Below are 21,356 nucleotides of genomic sequence, written 5' to 3' on the forward strand. Positions count from 1 at the left end.
CTCAGGGTCAAAGTGTCAGGCTCAGCATCAGCCAGTTACCAGGGAGAGGGGTGGAGTCGGTGTCGACGGAATTTGTGGCGGGAACCGAAGACAATGGCTTCGCAATATTTACTTGGAGGAAATTTCTGCTCATCCAGTACTGGATGTCGGACAAGCAGTGCAACAAATTAGATTTTTATCTAAAGTTGGTTGTATTCTAAATTTAACAATGCTCTAATAATAACATTCACCAGTCTGATTTTGCTAACAGGCACCGAGGAAGTTAGGAATGTTTGGTGAAAATGTTGAGTGACTTTCCCTCAGCAGGAACCACAGCAAGACTGAAGATGGACGAGTGAGATGTGCCGAGAGTGATCAAGTTTGAGCCCCATACCAGGAGTTAAGCAGCAAAACTCGGACAACACTCGCCCGAAGGACTGCTGCACTGCCATGGACAAGGTGTGACACCGAGATGAGGACCCACCTGCCTGTCCAGGTGGCTGTTAAAGAGCCAGTGGCAGTGTTTAAGGAAGCACAGGCAGTTGTGTGTGTTCCATGGCTAGCATTTCCCCTTCACCAACACCACTGAAAAAAATCACCGGGCATTTCTTGAACCACCGTTTCTGGGGACAGCTGATTAATTTTTTTCTGCCAAAGTAATCAAAGAGCAAGTTATTATTTAAATGGAGAAAGATTGCAAAGTGCTACAGTACAGCGGGACCTGGGGGTACTTGTGCACAAAACACAAAAGGATAGTATGCAGGTACAGCAAGTGATCAGGAAGGCCAATGGTATCTTGGCCTTTCTTGCAAAGGGGATGGAGTATAAAAGCAGGGAAGTCTTGCTACAGTCATACAGGGTATTAGTGAGGCCACACCTAGAATATTGCGTGCAGTTTTGGTTTCCATATTTACGAAAGGATATACTTGCTTTGGAGGCAGTTCAGAGAAGGTTCAATAGGTTGATCCCAGAGATGAGGGGGTTGACTTATGAGGAAAGGTTGAGTAGGTTGGGCCTCTACTCAGTGGAATTCAGAAGAATGAGAGGTGATCTTATTGAAACTTATAAGATTATGAGGGGGGCTTGACAAGGTGGATGCAGAGAGGATATTTCCACTGATGGGGGAGACTAGAACTAGGATGCATGATCTTAGAATAAGGGGCCGCCCATTTAAAACTGAGATGAGAGGAATTTCTTCTCTCGGAGGGTTGTAAATCTGTGGAATTCGCTGCCTCAGAGAGCTGTGGAAGCTGGGTCATTGAGTAAATTTAAGACAGAAATAGAGAGTTTCTTAACCGATAAGGGAATAAGGGGTTATGGGGAGTGGGCAGGGAAGTGGAGGTGAGTCCATGATCGGATCAGCCATGATCGTATTAAATGGCGGAGCAGGCTCGAGGGGCTGTATGGCTTGCTCCTGCTCCTATTTCTTATGTTCTTATGTTCTAAGTAACTGTGTGTTAAATATTGTGGGACTCACAATCGCACATAAAATATATACATTGAAAGCAGAACCCAGCTAGAGAGCACGCTATTAAAAAGCGATAATGGGACACCGATGTGTATTCTCCTTTCATTCTTTTTACTGAAACTCGAATCTATTCAGACACGTATTGTGGAAGGTGGAAAGGACTGGTGCAGCAATTAGGCGCCACCCTTCCCTTCTACAGTAACGCAGCAGTGACATCTAGGGGCACATCACCGCCACTGCACCAGCCTGCAACAATTGAGAGTCCTCGCAGTACAGGCACCAGATGCCCAACATGGACCCCTCTCGCTCGCTCTCTCGAGCAGGGACGGGCTGCATCGGAGTGAACCACGGGGCCTCGGGGGCACGCAGGAAGTTTAAACCCTCGCTCCAATTAACTGAAATAAATTAAAAGTTGCTGATGCTGAAACATCTCGGCATTCTGATTTGGGGCTTAACAACCATTGAGGCAACCCATCAGCAGCCCTTTCCACATCTCCAGGGCCGTGAACTTCAAACAGGGCAATCACAGCAAGAAGTACAAGCACACATCACAGTCGCTTGCCTGGGCTTCGAGGGCTGCAGCATCCGAGTCATTGCTTTTAAGTACTGTCAGTAACTCTGGACTTTGGGTGGGATCATGGGCCTGCTCACTGCCAGCTTGGCGCTACAAACAAAGGGAGAGAATGCCCACTCAGTGAGCGGTGCCACTGCTCGGCCATCGAAATCGCCCTCCGGTGGTCAGGAGAGGGATTTACATGAGGCTTTCCTGGAATCAGCTCATTGGAGCAGTAATTGATGGGGGCAAGCTGCTGGGGTGCATGGAAACAGCCTTTAATACCACAGTAGCTGACTGGGCAACGATCGGGTAAGGAAGGAGCAGTGCTCAGCTCACTCACCCGACTCGCACAGCTTCACTGCACGTCTCAATCTTTTTCTCATACAACAACTTGTATTTATATAGCACCTTTAACGTAGTGAAAAGTTCCAAGGCTCTTCACAGGAATATTCTGCGTTAAAAATTGGACACTAAGCCGCATAAGTAGAAATTAGTGCAGGTGACCAAAGGCTTGGTCAAACAGGTCGGTTTTAAGGAGCGTCTTGAAAGAGGAACGAGAGGTAGAGAGGCGGAGAGGTTTAGGCAGGGAGTTCCAGAGCTTGGGGCCCAGGCAACAGAAGGCACGGCCACCAATGGTGGAGCGATTATAATCAGGGATGCTCAGGAGGGCAGAATTAGAGGAGTGCAGACATCTCGAGGGGTTGTGGGGCTGGAGGAGATGAGAGAGATAGTGAGGGGCGAGGCCATGGAGGGATTTGAAAATAAGGATGAGAATTTTGAAATTGAGGCGTTGCTTAACCGGGAGCCAACAAGGTCAGTGAGCACAGGGGTGATGTGTGAATGGGACTTGGTGCGAGTTAGGACACAGGCAGCTGAGTTTTGGATCACTTCTAGTTTACGTAGGGTAGAAGGTGGGAGGCGAGCCAGGAAAGCGTTGGAATAGACAAGTCTAGAGGTAACGTAGCTATGGATGAGCTGAGGCAGGGGCGGAGACGGGCGATGTTACGAAGGTGGAAATAGGCGGTCTTAGTTATGCTGCAGATATGTGACCGAAAGCTCACTTCAGGGTCAAATGTGACACCAAGGTTGTGAACAGTGTGGTTCAGCCTCAGACAAGAGGTTGGGGAGAGGGATGGAGTCAGTGGCTAGGGGACGGAGTTTGTGACGGATCTGAAAACAATGGCTTCGGTCTTCCCAATATTCAATTGGGAGAAAATTTCTGCTCATCCAGAACTGGATGTCGGACAAGCAGTCTGACAATGTAGAGAGCGTGGGGAGGTCGAGAGAAGTGGTGGTGACATACTTTAAAAAAATGTTGACAGCGGGAACCGCTGGAACAAGCAGCTGGCACAGAAGAACACAGGACCTGTCTGACTTCCATGAGGAGACTGGATTAGGGTGCCTCAGCCAGCAAGTGTACCAGGGGAGGGGTGCCACTGGCATTGAGTGCCAGCTCTCAGTCCCAGGAGTGCGGACACGTTAACACGCTAACCACTCTGCCCCTCCTTCCTTGCTCACCCTGGGCTTCACTCTTCACCCTCTTAAAGCAACACTCACACAACTAACCCTTCCCAGAGTTCCCACTCCATGTGCACTTTGGCACAACCCTGACAGCCTTTCCTTCATTTTAACACCCCCACATTTCTTACTTCAGCTCTCCCACATACAGACACACAACTGCTAGCCTTCTCCAAAGTACTCAATCTCCCAATGGAGAGATTGGCACTCAGTGTCTGCAAAGGGAGCCCACCAGGGGGAACACCTCCTGCCCAACAAGGAGAAGGCCACGGCACCTGTGGGGGGGCTACTTTGCCCGTTGCAGTCAGATGGTGAAGTCAGCAGCATCCGTGGCCAGCGTGGGTTAGTGCCTCAACACCTGCACTGGCATCGCCGCGAGGCCCCACACCAACACAATCTGACACCCCCTTAAACCCAAGGGGGCGCTCTGCACCCATTCTCAGCTTCTACCCTCTTCTGCAGATCTACCACAGCAACAGGAGACACAGGAGGAGGAAGATGAAGAGAAACAAAGAAAGAACATAAGAAATAGGAGCAGGAGTAGGCCATACGGCCCCTCGAGCCTGCTCCCCATTCAATAAGATCATGGCTGATCTGATCATGGACTCAGCTTCACTTCCCTGCCCGCTCCCCATAAACCTTTATTCCCTTATCACTCAAAAATCTGTATTTCTCTGCCTTAAATATATACAATGACCCAACCTCCACAGCTCTCTGGGGCAGAGAATTCCATAGATTTATAACCCTCAGAGAAGAAATTTCTCCTCATCTCAGTTTTAAATGGGCGACCCCTTATTCTGAGACTATGTCCCCTAGTTTTAGTTTCCCCTTTTTGAGTGGAAATATCCTCTCTGCATCCACCTTGTCGAACCCCCTCATTATGATGTTTCAATAAGATCACCTCTCATTTTTCTAAACTCCAATGAGTATAGACCTAACCTGTTAAATCTTTCTTTATAAGTCAACCCCTTCATCTCCAGAACCAACCTAGTGAACCTTCTCTGAACTGCCTCCAATGCAAGTATTTCCTTCCTTAAATACGGAGACCAAAACTGTACGCAGTACTCCAGGTGTGGCCTTACTAATACCCTGTACAGTTGTAGCAGGACTTCTCTGCTTTTATACTCCATTCCCCTTGCAATAAAGGCCAACATTCCATTGGCCTTCCTGATTACTTGCTGTACCTGCATACTAACTTTTTATATTTCATGCACAAGGACTCCCAGGTCCCTCTGTACTGCAGCACTTTACAATGTTTCATCATTTAAATTATAATGTGCTTTTCTATTTTTTCTGCCAAAGTGGATAACCTCACATTTTCCCACATTATACTCCATCTGCCAAATGTTTGCCCACTCACTTAGCCTGTCTATATCCCTTTGCAGATTTTTTTGTGTCCTCCTCACAATTTGCTTTCCCACCCATCTTTGTATCATCAGCAAACTTGGCTACATTACACTCGGTCCCTTCATCCAAGTCATTAATATAGATTGTAAATAGTTGAGGCCCCAGTACTGATCCCACGGCACCCCACTAGTTACTGTTTGGCAACCGGAAAATGACCCATTTATCCCGACTTTCTGTTAGTTAGCCAATTCTCTATCCATGCTAATATATCACCCCAACCAGTGAACTTTTATCTTGTGCAGTAACCTTTTATGTGGCACCTTATCGAATGCCTTCTGGAAATCCAAATACACCACATCCACTGGTTCCCCCTTATCCACCCTGCTCATTACATCCTCAAAGAACTCCAGCAAATTTCTCAAACATGAATTTCCTTTCATAAAACCATGCTGACTCTGCTTGACTGTATTATACTTTTCCAAACATCCTGCTATAATGGACTCCAGCATTTTCCTAACGACAGATGTTAGGCTAACTGGTCTATAGTTTCTTGCTTTCTGTCTGCCTCTTTTTTAAATAGGGACATTACATTTGCGGTTTTCCAATCTGCTGGGACCTCCCCAGAATCCAGGGAGTTTTGGTAGAAAGAAAGACTTGCATTTATATAGTGCCTTTCACGAACAGCGGACATCTCAAAGCGCTTTAAAGCCAATGAAGTACTTCTGAAGTGTAGTCACTGTTGTTTCATCCGAAAGACGGCACCTCTGACAGTGCAGCGCTCCCTCTACAGTGCACTTGAGTGTCAGCCGAGGTTTACGTGCTCAAGTCCCAGGAGTGGGAGGAACAAGAAATGGAACCAATGCCTTGTTAACCATGACAATGCTGAGGTGGAGGTTAATCAACGGGGAGATGATGGCAGGCGGCACCCCACTCTCAAGTTTTCCCGTGCGGTGTGTTACTCCGGTCCAATCCGCTCCTCCTCCCCCCACCCACCCACCCCCTGCAGCACTTGCATCTTCACCCAGGCACCAGCTCAGATACTTTGACCCGCCGGTAATATGATAGTGCCAGTGAGGAGCTGGCACCTTCTCAGCAGAACACAAGAATAAGAACATAAGAATTAGGAACAGGAGTAGGCCATCGAGCCCCTCGAGCCTGCTCCGCCATTCAACAAGATCATGGCTGATCTGGCCGTGGACTCAGCTCCACTTACCCACCCTCTCCCCGTAACCCTTAATTCCCTTATTGGTTAAAAATCTATCTATCTGTGATTTGAATACATTCAATGAGCTAGCCTCAACTGCTTCCCTGGGCAGAGAATTCCAGATTCACAACCCTCTGGGAGAAGAAATTCCTTCTCAACTCGGTTTTAAATTGGCTCCCCCGTATTTTGAGGCTGTGCCCCCTAGTTCTAGTCTCCCCGACCAGTGGAAACAACCTCTCTGCCTCGATCTTGTCTATCCCTTTCATTATTTTAAATGTTTCTATAAGATCACCCCTCATCCTTCTGAACTCCAACGAGTAAAGACCCAGTCTACTCAATCTATCATCATAAGGTAACCCCCTCATCTCCGGAATCAGCCTAGTGAATCGTCTCTGTACCCCCTCCAAAGCTAGTATATCCTTCAAGTAGTGTGACCAAAACTGCACGCAGTACTCCAGGTGCGGCCTCACTAATACCCTATACAGTTGCAGCAGGACCTCCCTGCTTTTGTACTCCATCCCTCTCGCAATGAAGGCCAACATTCCATTCACCTTCCTGATTACCTGCTGCACCTGCAAACTAACTTTTTGGGATTCATGCACAAGGTCCCTCTGCACCGCAGCATGTTGTAATTTCTCCCCATTCAAATAATATTCCCTTTTACTGTTTTTTTTTCCAAGGTGGATGACCTCACATTTTCCGACATTATATTCCATCTGCCAAACCTTAGCCCATTCGCTTAACCTATCTAAATCTCTTTGCAGCCTCTCTTTGTCCTCTACACAACCCGCTTTCCCACTAATCTTTGTGTCATCTGCAAATTTTGTTACACTACACTCTGTCCCCTCTTCCAGGTCATCTATGTATATTGTAAACAGTTGTGGTCCCAGCACCGATCCCTGTGGCACACCTTTCAACCCTGACCCCGTGCGCCTGCCCATCTGTCTTGTCCTCTGATTCCCCGCCGCCCATATCGCTGGCGAACAGCGGGAGCAGCAAGGGCCAGGTCCCACAGGAGCTGATGGATCCCCGCCAAAGGGAGCAGAGGACAGTCAGGCTGGCTCGGGGAGGCCGGTGAATCAGGTGTAGGCCAGATGGCAGCATTGTGAGAGATTGATAGAGGAGGAGAGTGCTGGGGGCAGCGAAATAGCCTCAAAAACTGCCAACTTTCTGCAACTGGGATCTCGTAACAACTTAAGTAAGCACTCAAAAGTAAAAACATTTAACAAAGTTAAATCGTAGACTACAGCAACCTTAGGGAACGGCGGTCAGAGGATCGAGGAGTATATTCAAGACTGAGATCAATAGATTTTTGGACACGATAGGGATCAAAGGGATATGGCGGGAAAGCTGAGTTGAGGTAGAAGATTAGCCAGAATGGCCTGCTCCTGCTCCTAATTATTACATTCTTATACAGATACACAGAGTTCCAGAGAAGGACTGCTCAAGCACGATTGTAGAGGGGGCTCACAGCCGTTCAGTAGCCAGATTATGTGATGCAGTGTGACACATTTACAAATGTAAATCCCACATTAAATGTGGACAAAGGAAATGAGAATGGGAAAATAGTCAAGCAATGCAAACAAGACAGCTGAAACAAAATGATAATACCGGCACGGTTAAGTTACTGTAACATCGCGTCGAGCAAAGCACCCACCTGGATCAGGAATCAATTTCCCAGCAGTTTCCTTCTGATCATCAGCCACCGACATGCTGATGAAACGGCGGTGTCGCACGGGGCTTGTCCGCGAGGTGCAGCTTGGCTGGGCGGCCAGACGCGAGGGCTGGCTCTCCTGTCATTGAACACAGGGTACACTTACTCTCGGATATCACTGGAGCCGACCCCTTTACGTGCCACAGGGAGCTGGTCCCCGGTTCTGCCACACGGTTATTGAATTGGCACGGCCATCCGTGGATCCAGTCTCCACAGCTGGCAATCCTGCTCCAGTGGAAGCACACACACACGGACCCTGCCTCACTGACCGGCCTTTCCACGGTCAGCCATTCATCTCCACTTTGTGGCGGGGACCCTGGCCCGGTGGCTTTCCCAAACAGAGATTCACCCTTGGTTACAGTTGTACAGGGCCTTGGTGAGGCCACACCTGGAGTACTGTGTACAGTTTTGGTCTCCTAACTTGAGGAAGGACATTCTTGCTATTGAGGGAGTGCAGCGAAGGTTCACCAGACTGATTCCCGGGATGGCGGGACTGACATATCAAGAAAGACTGGATCAATTGGGCTTGTATTCACTGGAGTTCAGAAGAATGAGAGGGGATCTCATAGAAACGTTTAAAATTCTGACAGGTTTAGACAGGTTAGATGCAGGAAGAATGTTCCCGATGTTGGGGAAGTCCAGAACCAGGGATCACAGTCTAAGGATAAGGGGTAAGCCATTTAGGACCGAGATGAGGAGAAACTTCTTCACCCAGAGAGTGGTGAACCTGTGGAATTCTCTACCACAGAAAGTTGTTGAGGCCAATTCACTAAAATATATTCAAAAAGGAGTTAGATGAAGTCCTTACTACTAGGGGGATCAAGGGGTATGGCAAGAAAGCAGGACTGGGGTACTGAAGTTGCATGTTCAGCCATGAACTCATTGAATGGTGGTGCAGGCTCGAAGGGCCGAATGGCCTGCTCCTGCACCTATTTTCTATGTTTCTATGTTACCGCTGTGCCTCTCCGAATGGGACATTGGAGAGGAGGGCACATGTCAAGGATACTGGGTGCAGGCAGACCTTCGAGGGGAAAGGAAGAGGAAACGAGGAGATGTTGAGGAACCAACTGAAAGTGAGAGCTATAAACAGAAAATGCTGGAAATACTCAGCAGGTCAGGCAGAGACCGGAGCTAATATCAGGCTTCGATAGGCCTGGGGAAACTGTTTAGCCCAGCAGCGTCCTCAATAAAGACTTGCATTTATATAGCGCCTTTCACACCCACCGGACGTCTCAAAGCACTTTGCAGCCAATGAAGTCTTTTTTGGAATTTAATCACTTGTAATATGGGAAACGCGGCAGCCAATTTGTGCACAGCAAGCTCCCACAAACAGCAATGTGATAATGACCAGATAATCTGTTTTAGTGATGTTGATTGAGGGATAAATATTGGCCCCTTTCACAATCTCAGGACGTCCCAAAGCGCTGTGTGGGGGGCGGGGGGGGGAGGACACAGAGAGAGAGAGAAGAGAGAGAGAGAGAGAGAGAGAGAGAGAGAGAGAGAGAGAGAGAGAGAGAGCTAACCTTTTGTCAGACTCTTCGCATGGTAGGTCATCGACCTGAAATGTGAACTCTCTCTCTCTCGCTCTCTCTTTCCACAGAAGCTGCCTGACCTGCAGAGCATTTTCTCTTTATATTTCACATTTCCAACATCTGCAATATTTTGCTTTACAATGGGAGCTATTCGATCTGGCCATTGCCTGATGATCTATCATTTGGTGGACTATTGCTGGGCCAGTCATTAAACACATTAGAGCGGGTTGTACGATTCAGGTTGTAAGTATGAAACGTGAGCAAAAACAAGCTAAGTTAACATTTAAACCCATTCGCTCCACAATGTGGAATATGAACACCTCAAACCATTTTCTGCGCTGAAAATACTCATTTCCACACACTCTTCATGGACGATCATAGCACTGATCACCTTTTAAAAAGGATCAGTAGGAGTACTTGGATTCACACAGCCACTGACACGAACCCAGTTTACACAGCAGATCCTCACTGCCAGTTCTTCCATTGGGATTGCTTAGACTGTTTCCCACACACCAACACATCTTGTTTAAACAGGATGGGATTCAGACAGCTGGGTGGGGAGATGCTCAAGGGAAACTTCAAGTGTCTTAACTTTCACCGAGGATAGGGGAATGACCTTCCCTGGCCCCCTAACCATTGCTAGAGTGGTCTCCCCCCCCACCTCCCATCAGCCCAGAGCGGCCTCCCACACCCCCATCCCTCCGCCCCTGCCCCGAGGATCTTTCACGTTGCGCCTTTTCAAGAGGGAAGTGAGATTGGTTAGCGATGTCCTCCCCCTGTACTAGTGCAGAACATTGAAGTTCTCGTGCCACACACCACCCAAAGTTTGGCTTGGGCTTCCAGTTTGGTTTTCATGCAGATTCTCAGCTTTGCTCGTTCCCAATTACTTTCAGCGGTGAAAAGGAAACAGCGGCCAATGGTCACACCAACCTCCACCACCCACTGCCTCCCACCACCAGCTGGGACTGTACCCCTCCCACCACCACCTGGGACTGTACCCCTCCCACAACCTGCAGACACTATACCCCTTCCACCACCGGCAGGCACTATACCCCTCCCACAACCTGCAGACACTATACCCCTCCCACCACCGGCAGACACTATATCCCTCCCACCACCAGCAGACACTATACCCCTCCCACCACCAGCAGACACTATACCCCTCCCACCACGAGCAGACACTATATCCCTCCCACCACCGGCAGACACTATACCCCTCCCACCACCAGCAGACACTATACCCCTCCCACCACCAGCAGACACTATACCCCTCCCACCACCAGCAGACACTATACCCCTCCCACCACCAGCAGACACTATACCCCTCCCATCACCAGCAGACACCATACTCCTCCCACCACCAGCAGACACTATACCCCTCCCACCACCGGCAGACACTATACCCCTCCCACCACCAGCAGACAATATACCCCTCCCACCACCAGCAGACACTACACCCCTCCCACCAGCAGGCACTGTATACCTCCCCCACCACCAGCAGGCACTGTATACCTCCCCCACCACCAGCAGGCACTATACCTCCCCCACCACCAGCAGACAATATACCCCTCCCACCAGCATGCACTATAACCCCCCCCCCCACCAGCTGCCACTATACACCCCCACCCCCCCAGCAGCTGCCAGCACCCACCTCGCCCGCCAAAATCTTTTTCCCACCCCCCTCCCCACCAGTTTACAGAAAAGGTCAAGCTCAGATCCGACACAATGAGCTGGATTTCCCGGTGATGTCCGCCTCTGTTTTTGTCCCAGGAGGGCAGCAATGAGCTCCTCTGGGCGGACGGTCAGCTTCCAGCACCCCCCCGCGGGGATTCACGGGGCCGGTTTCGGTGGGGGCGCAGACCATTACCGCCCGGAAGAGTTGAGCCGGTGTTCAATGGCTCGGATTGAGACACCGGCTCGCATTTTGACTCCCATCCGACCCAAACCGCTCTGTGGTGCCCTTTGCTGGGACCGCCTGTGAAAGCGGGCGGTCCGACCTGTAGCGGCTGCAGTGAGGTAAGTGATGTCCATCTCAGGTTTTTCTTTTATTTGTGATTTATGTTGTGGTGGCGAGTTATTTATTGGGAATGTTTTTGGTGGGTTTTGTTCAGGTTTTTTTTCTCCCCCAGGTCTCTGAGTGCTCTGGGTCTGGCTCTTTAGCTCGGGATTTTCCCTTGCTCAGCCGGTCTAGTGCCCTAAGAGAGGGGTACATCGCCTCCCTTAGCGCTTCGCCCCACACTCGGGGCCCAGCTGCCCAATTTTGCTGACTGAGGCGCAAACTGTTCCCGGGCACAAACTTCACCACCCCGCTGCCATTACCAGCCCAATGTTTCAAGCTTTACTGTCAACTAAATGTTAATGTCGATCACACTGCATGGGGTGAGTTAGGATGGCCAGCCTTATATCCTCTGCGCCTTCGTCGAGTACGCAACGTTATGGTGAGCCTCTGCCCTAAGTGTTCCACAATCACACTGGTGCTAACAGAACAGATAGTCCTCCCTTGCTCCTGCCTCATCGGTCACAGGCCCACATCCTGCAGGCCAGCAGTGTGACAATACACTTCTATTCTACCTTCGTTGTACACAGTGTGGGTCAGTGGGTGCGTGGATTGTGCAAACAAGTGGCATCGGGTCACAGTCGACTACCGCGAGAAAGGATGTGTGAGGATTTCCGACACCACGGCACGGGGGTAGTCCTGGAGATTCCGGATTCTCCGGCGCTCCGCCGAAGTTACAGCGGGAGATCAGGAAGGAAACCCCGCAGAAAGTACATGCGTGTGGCTGGAGGTTTGCGAACACCGAGAATGTTCGGGCAATCACCTGAATGAAGAGCTCGTTGGTCAGGCCCAGGTAGTTGTGCAAAGCCACGAATGTCACTCTCTGTAGTCGCACCATGATGATCTGGTAGAGATGGAAAGGGAATGAAACACCATGAGACGACCCTCAGTACAATGAATGACTGCAGACTGAAAAAGGAGCAAATTCACGTTTGCATATTGCTCTGGGGGGAAAAGCGTGTGTGCTCCCGTGATTCTAACCACACGCTGAGACACCAAAGGATGTGGCTGGGCAACGGTTTGTTGCATTCAGCACTTGCCGTCTTGCTGAAAGCATCACAGATGTGGATCACCCAAATGGCTTCCAGAACCACCTGTGCTGCCCCCCTTACGTCCCCGTGTGAAGGCCAGAGTCAAAATGCAAGCATCACTGCCTTACCGCCACAGCTGCTGTGAATTGCCACTTTGTGATACAGCTAGAAAACACCGATGGCCCCTCGAGCCACTGAATTGTGCAATGCTGTATAAGGAAGGACATATGTCTAACCTGACGGAGAAATCTGAATTCAACATATCCATTTTAGCAAACTCGAGGGACAGAGTGAAGAAATTGCCATATTAAGCAATGAAAGCGAAATAGCATTTTCCAATGATCATCACATGATTTTAATCCCCATTTCTGCTGAAAAGGCCATCCGTGTCCTCACCCTCTCCAGCCTGAACATTACCTAAACTACAACTTACCCAAAGCTCTACTGCTCACGTCCTATCCCGCACTCCCCTATTAACCCACCCCAGTCCTTGCCAAAACTCCCTTGGTTCCCCGATCCTCCAAAACATCCCTATCTTCATCTAGAAGTAACTCCATGGCCTGACCCCTCCCCATCTCCGAAACCTCCTCGACACCTCTCTCTGTTCCACTTGCTGTCGGCAGAGCCACTGGCTGTCTCATCTCCACACTCTGCAACACACACTGTAAACTCCTCCGTCTTGTTATCTCTCTCCCACCGCCCTGCCTTCGAAAGCTTTGATCATCGCCCCTCATTCTCCCACCTCTCTGCAACACTTTGGGATACAGATTAAATGATAAGACACTGAGAAGTGTAGAGGAACAGAGAGATCTTGGAGTGCATGTCCACAGATCCCTGAAGGTAGCAGGGCAGGTAGATAATGTAGTAACATCATAGAAATTTACAGCATGGAAGGAGGCCATTCGACCCATCGTGTCCACGCCGGCCGACAAAGGGCTATCCAGCCTAATCCCACCTTCCAGCTCTTGGTCCGTGTCATGTATTCAACTATCATTGTAACCCATGTATAAGCTGACCTAAGTTGTACACCTTGAGAACATTGACCGAAAGGGGGTGAACTTGTGGGAGACACTCCTCACCTGGACTTTCAGGTATAAAAGGGGAAGCTCCACCCACCTTCATCACTTGAGATCTTGGCAATAAAGGTAACTGGTCACAGAGTGACCTTCTCTCAAGTATGGGCCTCGTGTGCATTTATACTGTGTAGCAAGGACATATCACTGGCGACGAGAAACTGGGATTTAAACCACGCGAGCTTGGCCACTAGCAGCACAGGAGAGAGGTACAACTTTATTGAGAGACTACAGCAAAGTTTTGTCACTGTGGTTGGTTCTGGATTCGGCCGACAAATGCAGGGCTCATCTCCTGACGGTTTGTGGGTCCAGGACGTACTCCCTGATGAAGGACCTTCTAGCACCAGAGAAGCCGACGGGCAAGATGTTCAAACAGCTCAGCAAGTTGATCAGGGAACGCCTTAAACCAGCGAGCAGCATGCACATGGCGAGACACCAGTTTTACACGCATCGGCGGCGAGAAGGGCAAAGCGTTCCAGACTTCGTGGCAGACCTCCGGCGACTGGCGAGTCTATAAGTTCCCAGATGCATGCAGAGCGGAGATTCTGCGAGACATTTTTATTGACGGCATCGGGCACGCTGGGGTTTTCAGGAAACTGATTGAGACCAAAGACTTGACCTTGGAAGCGGCGGCTCTGATAGCCCAGACAATTATCTCAGGGGAGGAATGATGTATGACAAAAATCTTGGCTCAAATGCAGCAAACAACCAGGGTGTCAACATTGTTAACGCGGCACACGGTTCTCTAGGCAGACAAGCGCAATCGGGCATGCCCCAGCATGTAGTCAAACCCAAAGGGGGAATTCAACAGAGACAATGGCTAGCTGAACGGCGATTCACACCATCGCAAGGGACAATGCGGCCAGTAATGGGGCCATCAACACCTGTCAATGGTGCGCTTAAGGACAGTCAGAGACGATCGACTGGTAATGGACCTTTTGTTTCCAACAACGGGGCCTCCAGCTCATGCTGGAGGTGTGGAGGCAAACACCCAGCCAGAGATTGCAGGTATCAACAATATACCTGCAGAAACTGCAACGTCAGCGGTCACTTGGCGCGTATGTGCAGGAAGCCTGCAGCCAGGTTGATGTACGAGGAGGACAGGCCCGATGTAATCCCTACGACGCCAAATGAATACTGGGGGAAATCGCTGAAAGCTGAAGTTCAGCGAGTTCATGTGGAGCACATATACAGTTCATACACCAGGACGCCACCGATAATGATGAAAATGCTCCTCAATGGCATCCCAGTATTAATGGAGCTAGACACGGGGGCCAGCCAGTCTCTGATGAGTATCAAACAGTTCGAAAGGTTGTGGGCGTCCAAGGCCAGGAGGCCAAAATTATTGCCGATTAACGCACAGCTACGGACATATACAAAGGAGATCATTCCGGTGCTAGGCAGCGCCACGGTAGTCATGACCTACAAAGATTCGGAGAACAGGTTGCCATTCTGGATTGTCCCGGGAGACGGTCCCGCACTACTGGGGAGGAGTTGGCTTGCTGTCATGAACTGGAAATGGGACGATGTCAATGCAATTTCTTCTGTGGAGCGAGTATCATGCTCACAGGTCCTGGACAAATTTGACTCATTATTTCAACCCGGCATTGGCACTTTCATGGGGGCCAAGGTAGTGATTCACATAAACCCGGACGCCAGGCCAGTACACCACAAGGCCAGAGCGGTGCCGTATGTGATGCGGGAAAAGATAGAATGCGAATTGGACCGCCTGCTGAGGGAAGGCATCATTTCGCCAGTCAAATTCAGTGACTGGGCGAGCCCGATCATGCCGGTGCTCAAGGCGGATGGGTCGGTCAGGATATGTGGCGATTACAAGGCCACCATCAATTGGGTGTCACTCCAAGACCAGTACCGTCTATCGAGAGCGGAGGACCTCTTTGCGACGCTATCCGATGGCAAACTTTTTTCAAAATTGGACCTGACCTCAGCTTACATGACCCAGGAGCTGGCGAGTGAATCGAAGAAGCTGACCACCATCACGACACACAAGGGGTTGTTTGAGTATAACAGATGTCCGTTCGGGATTTGTTCGGCCGCCGCGATCTTTCAGCGAAATATGGAAAGCCTCCTCAAGTCGATTCCAGGGACGGTGGTTTTTCAAGACGACATCCTCATCACGGGTCGCGATACTGAAGAACACCTCCACAACCTGGAGGAGGTGCTACGCAGACTGGACCAGGTAGGGCTGCGACTGAAAAAGGCGAAGTGCGTCTTCCTAGTTCCAGAGGTAAAATTCCTGGGGAGGAGGGGAGCAGCAGACGGGATCAGACCTACTGCGTCCAAAATGGAAGCGATCCAGAGAGCACCCAGACCCCGTAACACAACGGAGCTGCGTTCGTTCCTGGGGCTCCTGAACTATTTTGGTAACTCTCTTCCCAAATTGAGCACTCTGTTAGAGCCGCTATACGTGCTCCTACGCAAAGGTCGCGATTGGGTCTGAGGGGACAGCCAGGAAAGGGTTTTTGATAGAGCACGCAATTTGTTATGCTCCAACAAACTGTTAACGTTATATGACCCGTGTAAGAAACTTGTTTTAACGTGCGATGCATCGTCCTATGGGGTCGGGTGTGTTTTGCAGCGTGTGAATGCCAATGGTCAGTTACAGCCGGTAGCTTATGCCTCCAGAAGTCTGTCCCAGGCAGAAAGGGGCTACGGGATGGTAGAAAAGGAAGCGCTAGCATGTGTATATGCAATAAAAAAAAGTGCACCAGTACCTGTTTGGCAGGAAATTTGAGTGGAGACATATCACAAACCCCTAACGTCCCTTTTGGCCGACAACAAGGCCATAAATGCGAGTGCATCGGCCCGCATGCAGAGGTGGGTACTCACGTTAGCCGCCGATGACTACACAATTCGGCACAGACCGGGCACTGAAAACTGCGCCGATGCACTTAGCAGGTTCCCACTAGCCACCACTGAGGGGGCTACCGAGCATGCTGCTGAGATGGTCATGCCTGTTGAAGCTTTCGAAAGCAAAGGCTCACCTGTGACAGCCCGTCAGATTAAAGTCTGGACAAATAAAGACCCGCTACTGTCTTTAGTTAAGAAATGTGTCCTGAATGGGGACTGGGCAGCCACGTACAGGGCATGCCCTGAGGAATTTAAACCGTTTCATAGGCGCAAGGATGAACTCTCGATTCAGGTCTATTGCCTACTGTGGGGAAACCGAGTAGTCATGCCCCAGATGGGCAGAGAGGTGTTTATCAGAGAACTTCACAATGAGCACCCAGGCATTGTCATGATGAAGGCAATTGCCAGGTCACACGTTTGGTGGCCAGGGATAGATGCAGATCTGGAACTTTGTGTTCGCAGGTGCAACACATGTGCTCAGCTGGGCAACTCACCCAGGGAAGCCCCTCTTAGCCCCTGGTCCTGGCCCGCCAAGCCTTGGTCATGCATCCATGTGGACTACGCAGGTCCTTTCATGGAAAAAATGTTTTTGGTTGTCGTAGACGCCTACTCCAAATGGATTGAGTGTGCCATTTTAAATTCAAATACATCCTCTGCCACGGTAGAAAGTCTACGGGCAATGTTCTCGCCCATGGTCTACCGGATGTCTTGGTCAGCGACAATGGCCCGTGATTAACAAGCACTGAATTCCAGGACTTCGTGGCAGACAATGGAATCAACCATGTCAGAACGGCACCATTCAAGCCGGCCTCAAACGGCCAGGCGGAACGAGCAGTGCAGATAATCAAACAGGGGATGCTCAGAATCCAAGGGGGTTCCCTATAAAGTCGCTTATCACGCCTCCTGTTGGCCAATAGATCCCGACCACACTCGCTCACAGGGGTTCCACCCGCAGAGCTACAAATGAAAAGGACACTCAAAACCAGGTTATCCCTTATACACCCCACCATGAAAGAAATTGTTGAGAACAAGCGTCAGTCACAATGTGACTACCATGACAGGAATACGAGGGCGCGATGTATTGATGTCAATGACCCTGTTTTTGTCCTTAATTATGCTGCAGGGCCCAAATGGCTTGCAGGCACTGTGATTGCCAAAGAGGGAAATAGGGTTTTGGTAGTTAAACTTACCAATGGACAAATCTGCCGCAAACATGTGAATCAAACTAAAAAGAGGTTCAGCAACCCCATAGAAGCAGAAGAGGAAGAACACGACGTAGAGTTTACTCCACTACAGGTGACCGAACACAGGAACCAAGTGAAGGAGAGGCCAGTCACTGTGGGCAGTCCGGACAGGCCTGAGGCACCGCAAACAGCAGACACTCAGGCTAGTGCCCAACAACCAGAGCCCCAACTCAGGCGCTCTACAAGGGAGCGTAAACCACCAGAGAGACTTAACCTGTGATCCCAATAAGACTTTGGGTGGGGAGGTGATGTCATGTATTCAACTTTCATTGTAACCCATGTATAAGCTGACCTAAGTTGTACACCTGAGAACATTGACCACAAGGGGGTGAACTTGTGGGAGACACTCCTAACCTGGACTTTCAGGTATAAAAGGGGAAGCTCCACCCACCTTCATCACTTGAGGTCTTAGTAATAAAGGTAACTGGTCACAGAGTGACCTTCTCTCAAGTATGGGCCTCGTGTGCATTTATACTGGACAGCAAGGACATATCAGTCCGTAGCCCTGTAGGTTATGGCACTTTAAGCGCACATCCAAGTACTTTTTAAATGTGCCAAGGGTTTCTGCCTCTACCACCCTTTCAGGCAGAGAATTCCAGACCCTCACCACCCTCTGGGTGAAGAAATTTCCCTCAAATCTCCCCTAAACCTCCTACCAATTACTTTAAATCTATGCCCCCTGGTTGTTGACCCATCGGCTAACATAGAAACATAGAAAATAGGTGCAGGAGTTGGCCATTCGGCCCTTCTAGCCTGCACCGCCATTCAATGAGTTCATGGCTGAACATGCAACTTCAGTACCCCATTCCTGCTTTCTCACCATACCCCTTGATTCCCCTAGTAGTAAGGACTTCATCTAACTCCTTTTTGAATATATTTAGTGAATTGGCCTCAACAACTTTCTGTGGTAGAGAATTCCACAGGTTCACCACTCTCTGGGTGAAGAAATTCCTCCTCATCTCGGTCCTAAATGGCTTCCCCCTTATCCTTAGACTGTGTCCCCTGGTTCTGGACTTCCCCAACATTGGGAACATTCTTCCTGCATCTAACCTGTCTAACCCCGTCAGAATTTTAAACGTTTCTATGAGGTCCCCTCTCATTCTTCTGAACTCCAGTGAATACAAGCCCAGTTGATCCAGTCTCTCTTGATAGGTCAGTCCCGCCATCCCGGGAATCAGTCTGGTGAACCTTCGCTGCACTCCCTCAATAGCAAGAATGTCCTTCCTCAGGTTAGGAGACCAAAACTGTACACAATACTCCAGGTGTGGCCTCACCAAGGCCCTGTACAATTGTAGCAACACCTCCCTGCCCCTGTACTCAAATCGCCTCGCTATGAAGGCCAACATGCCATTTGCTTTCTTAACCACCTGCTGTACCTACATGCCAACCTTCAATGACTGATGTACCATGACACCCAGGTCTCTTTGCACCTCCCCTTTTCCTAATCTGTCACCATTCAGATAATAGTCTGTCTCTCTGTTTTTACCACCAAAGTGGATAACCTCACATTTATCCACATTATACTTCATCTGCCATGCATTTGCCCACTCACCTAACCTATCCAAGTCGCTCTGCAGCCTCATAGCATCCTCCTCGCAGCTCACACTGCCACCCAACTTAGTGTCATCCGCAAATTTGGAGATACTACAGTTAATCCCCTCGTCTAAATCATTAATGTACAGTGTAAACAGCTGGGGCCCCAGCACAAAACCTTGCGGTACCCCACTAGTCACTGCCTGCCATTCTGAAAAGTCCCCATTTACTCCTACTCTTTGCTTCCTGTCTGACAACCAGTTCTCAATCCATGTCAGCACACTACCCCCAATCCCATGTGCTTTAACTTTGCACATTAATCTCTTGTGTGGGACCTTGTCGAAAGCCTTCTGAAAGTCCAAATATACCACATCAACTGGTTCTCCCTTGTCCACTCTACTGGAAACATCCTCAAAAAATTCCAGAAGATTTGTCAAGCATGATTTCCCTTTCACAAATCCATGCTGACTTGGACCTATCATATTACCTCTTTCCAAATGCACTGCTATGACATCCTTAATAATTGATTCCATCAATTTACCCACTACCGATGTCAGGCTGACCGGTCTATAATTCCCGGTTTTCTCTCTCCCTCCTTTTTTAAAAAGTGGGGTTACATTGGCTACCCTCCACTCCATAGGAACTGATCCAGAGTCAATGGAATGTTGGAAAATGACTGTCAATGCATCCACTATTTCCAAGGCCACCTCCTTAAGTACTCTGGGATGCAGTCCATCAGGCCCTGGGGATTTATCGGCCTTCAATCCCATCAATTTCCCCAACACAATTTCCCGACTAATAAGGATTTCCCTCAGTTCCTCCTCCTTACTAGACCCTCCGACCCCTTTTATATCCGGAAGGTTGTTTGTGTCCTCCTCAGTGAATACCGAACCAAAGTACTTGTTCAATTGGTCCGCCATTTCTTTGTTCCCCGTTATGACTTCCCCTGATTCTGACTGCAGGGGACCTACGTTTGTCTTTACTAAGCTTTTTCTCTTTACATATCTATAGAAACTTTTGCAATCCGTCTTAATGTTCCCTGTAAGCTTCTTCTCCTACTCCATTTTCCCTGCCCTAATCAAACCCTTTGTCCTCCTCTGCTGAGTTCTAAATTTCTCCCAGTCCCCGGGTTCGCTGCTATTTCTGGCCAATTTGTATGCCATTTCCTTGGCTTTAATGCTATCCCTGATTTCCCTTGATAGCCACGGTTGAGCCACCTTCCCTTTTTTATTTTTACGCCAGACAGGAATGTACAATTGTTGTAGTTCATCCATGCGGTCTCTAAATGTCTGCCATTGCCCATCCACAGTCAACCCCTTCAGTATCATTCGCCAATCTATCCTAGCCAATTCACGCCTCATACCTTCAATGTTACCCTTCTTTAAGTTCTGGACCATGGTCTCTGAATTAACTGTTTCATTCTCCATCCTAATGCAGAATTCCACCATATTATGGTCACTCTTCCCCAAGGGGCCTCGCACAACGAGATTGCTAATTAATCCTCTCTCATTGCACAACACCCAGTCTAAGATGGCCTCCCCCCTAGTTGGTTCCTCGACATATTGGTCTAAAAAACCATCCCTTATGCACTCCAGGAAATCCTCCTCCACCGTATTGCTTCCAGTTTGGTTAACCCAATCTATGTGCATATTAAAGTCACGCATTATAACTGCTGCACCTTTATTGCACGCACCCCTAATTTCATGTTTGATGCCCTCCCCAACATCACTACTACTGTTTGGAGGTCTGTACACAACTCCCACTAACGTTTTTTGCCCTTTGGTATTCTGCAGCTCTACCCATATAGATTCCACATCATCCAAGCTAATGTCCTTCCGAACTATTGCCTTAATTTGCTCCTTAACCAGCAATGCTACCCCACCTCCTTTTCCTTTTATTCTATCTTTCCTGAATGTTGAATACCCCTGGATGTTGAGTTCCCAGCCCTGATCATCCTGGAGCCACGTCTCCGTAATCCCAATCACATCATATTTGTTAACATCTATTTGCACAGTTAATTCATCCACCTTATTGCGGATACTCCTTGCATTAAGACACAAAGCCTTCAGGCTTGTTTTTTTAACACCCTTTGTCCTTTTCGAATTTTGCTGTACAGTGGCCCTTTTTGTTCTTTGCCTTGGGTTTCTCTGCCCTCCACTTTTCCTCATCTCCTTTCTGTCTTTTGTTTTTGCCTCCTTTTTGTTTCTCTCTGTCTCCCTGCATTGGTTCC

General features: G+C 49.2%; 1 protein-coding gene across 1 annotated transcript in view; it reads right to left on the bottom strand.

Moving 5' to 3' along the window:
- The window catches only part of pnpla6 (patatin-like phospholipase domain containing 6), a 259,651-nt gene that overhangs the window by 150,806 nt on the left and 87,489 nt on the right, over positions 1-21,356 (bottom strand). The window contains exons 11-12 of the mRNA XM_070867081.1: positions 12,138-12,218; positions 7,730-7,865 (exon numbers count right to left, since the gene is read on the bottom strand). Of these exons, the coding sequence (XP_070723182.1) occupies positions 7,730-7,865; positions 12,138-12,218 (217 nt within the window). The remainder of the gene's footprint in view (positions 1-7,729; positions 7,866-12,137; positions 12,219-21,356) is intronic.

Source organism: Pristiophorus japonicus, chromosome 24 (assembly GCF_044704955.1).
Source record: "Pristiophorus japonicus isolate sPriJap1 chromosome 24, sPriJap1.hap1, whole genome shotgun sequence".
Taxonomy (NCBI): domain Eukaryota; kingdom Metazoa; phylum Chordata; class Chondrichthyes; family Pristiophoridae; genus Pristiophorus; species Pristiophorus japonicus.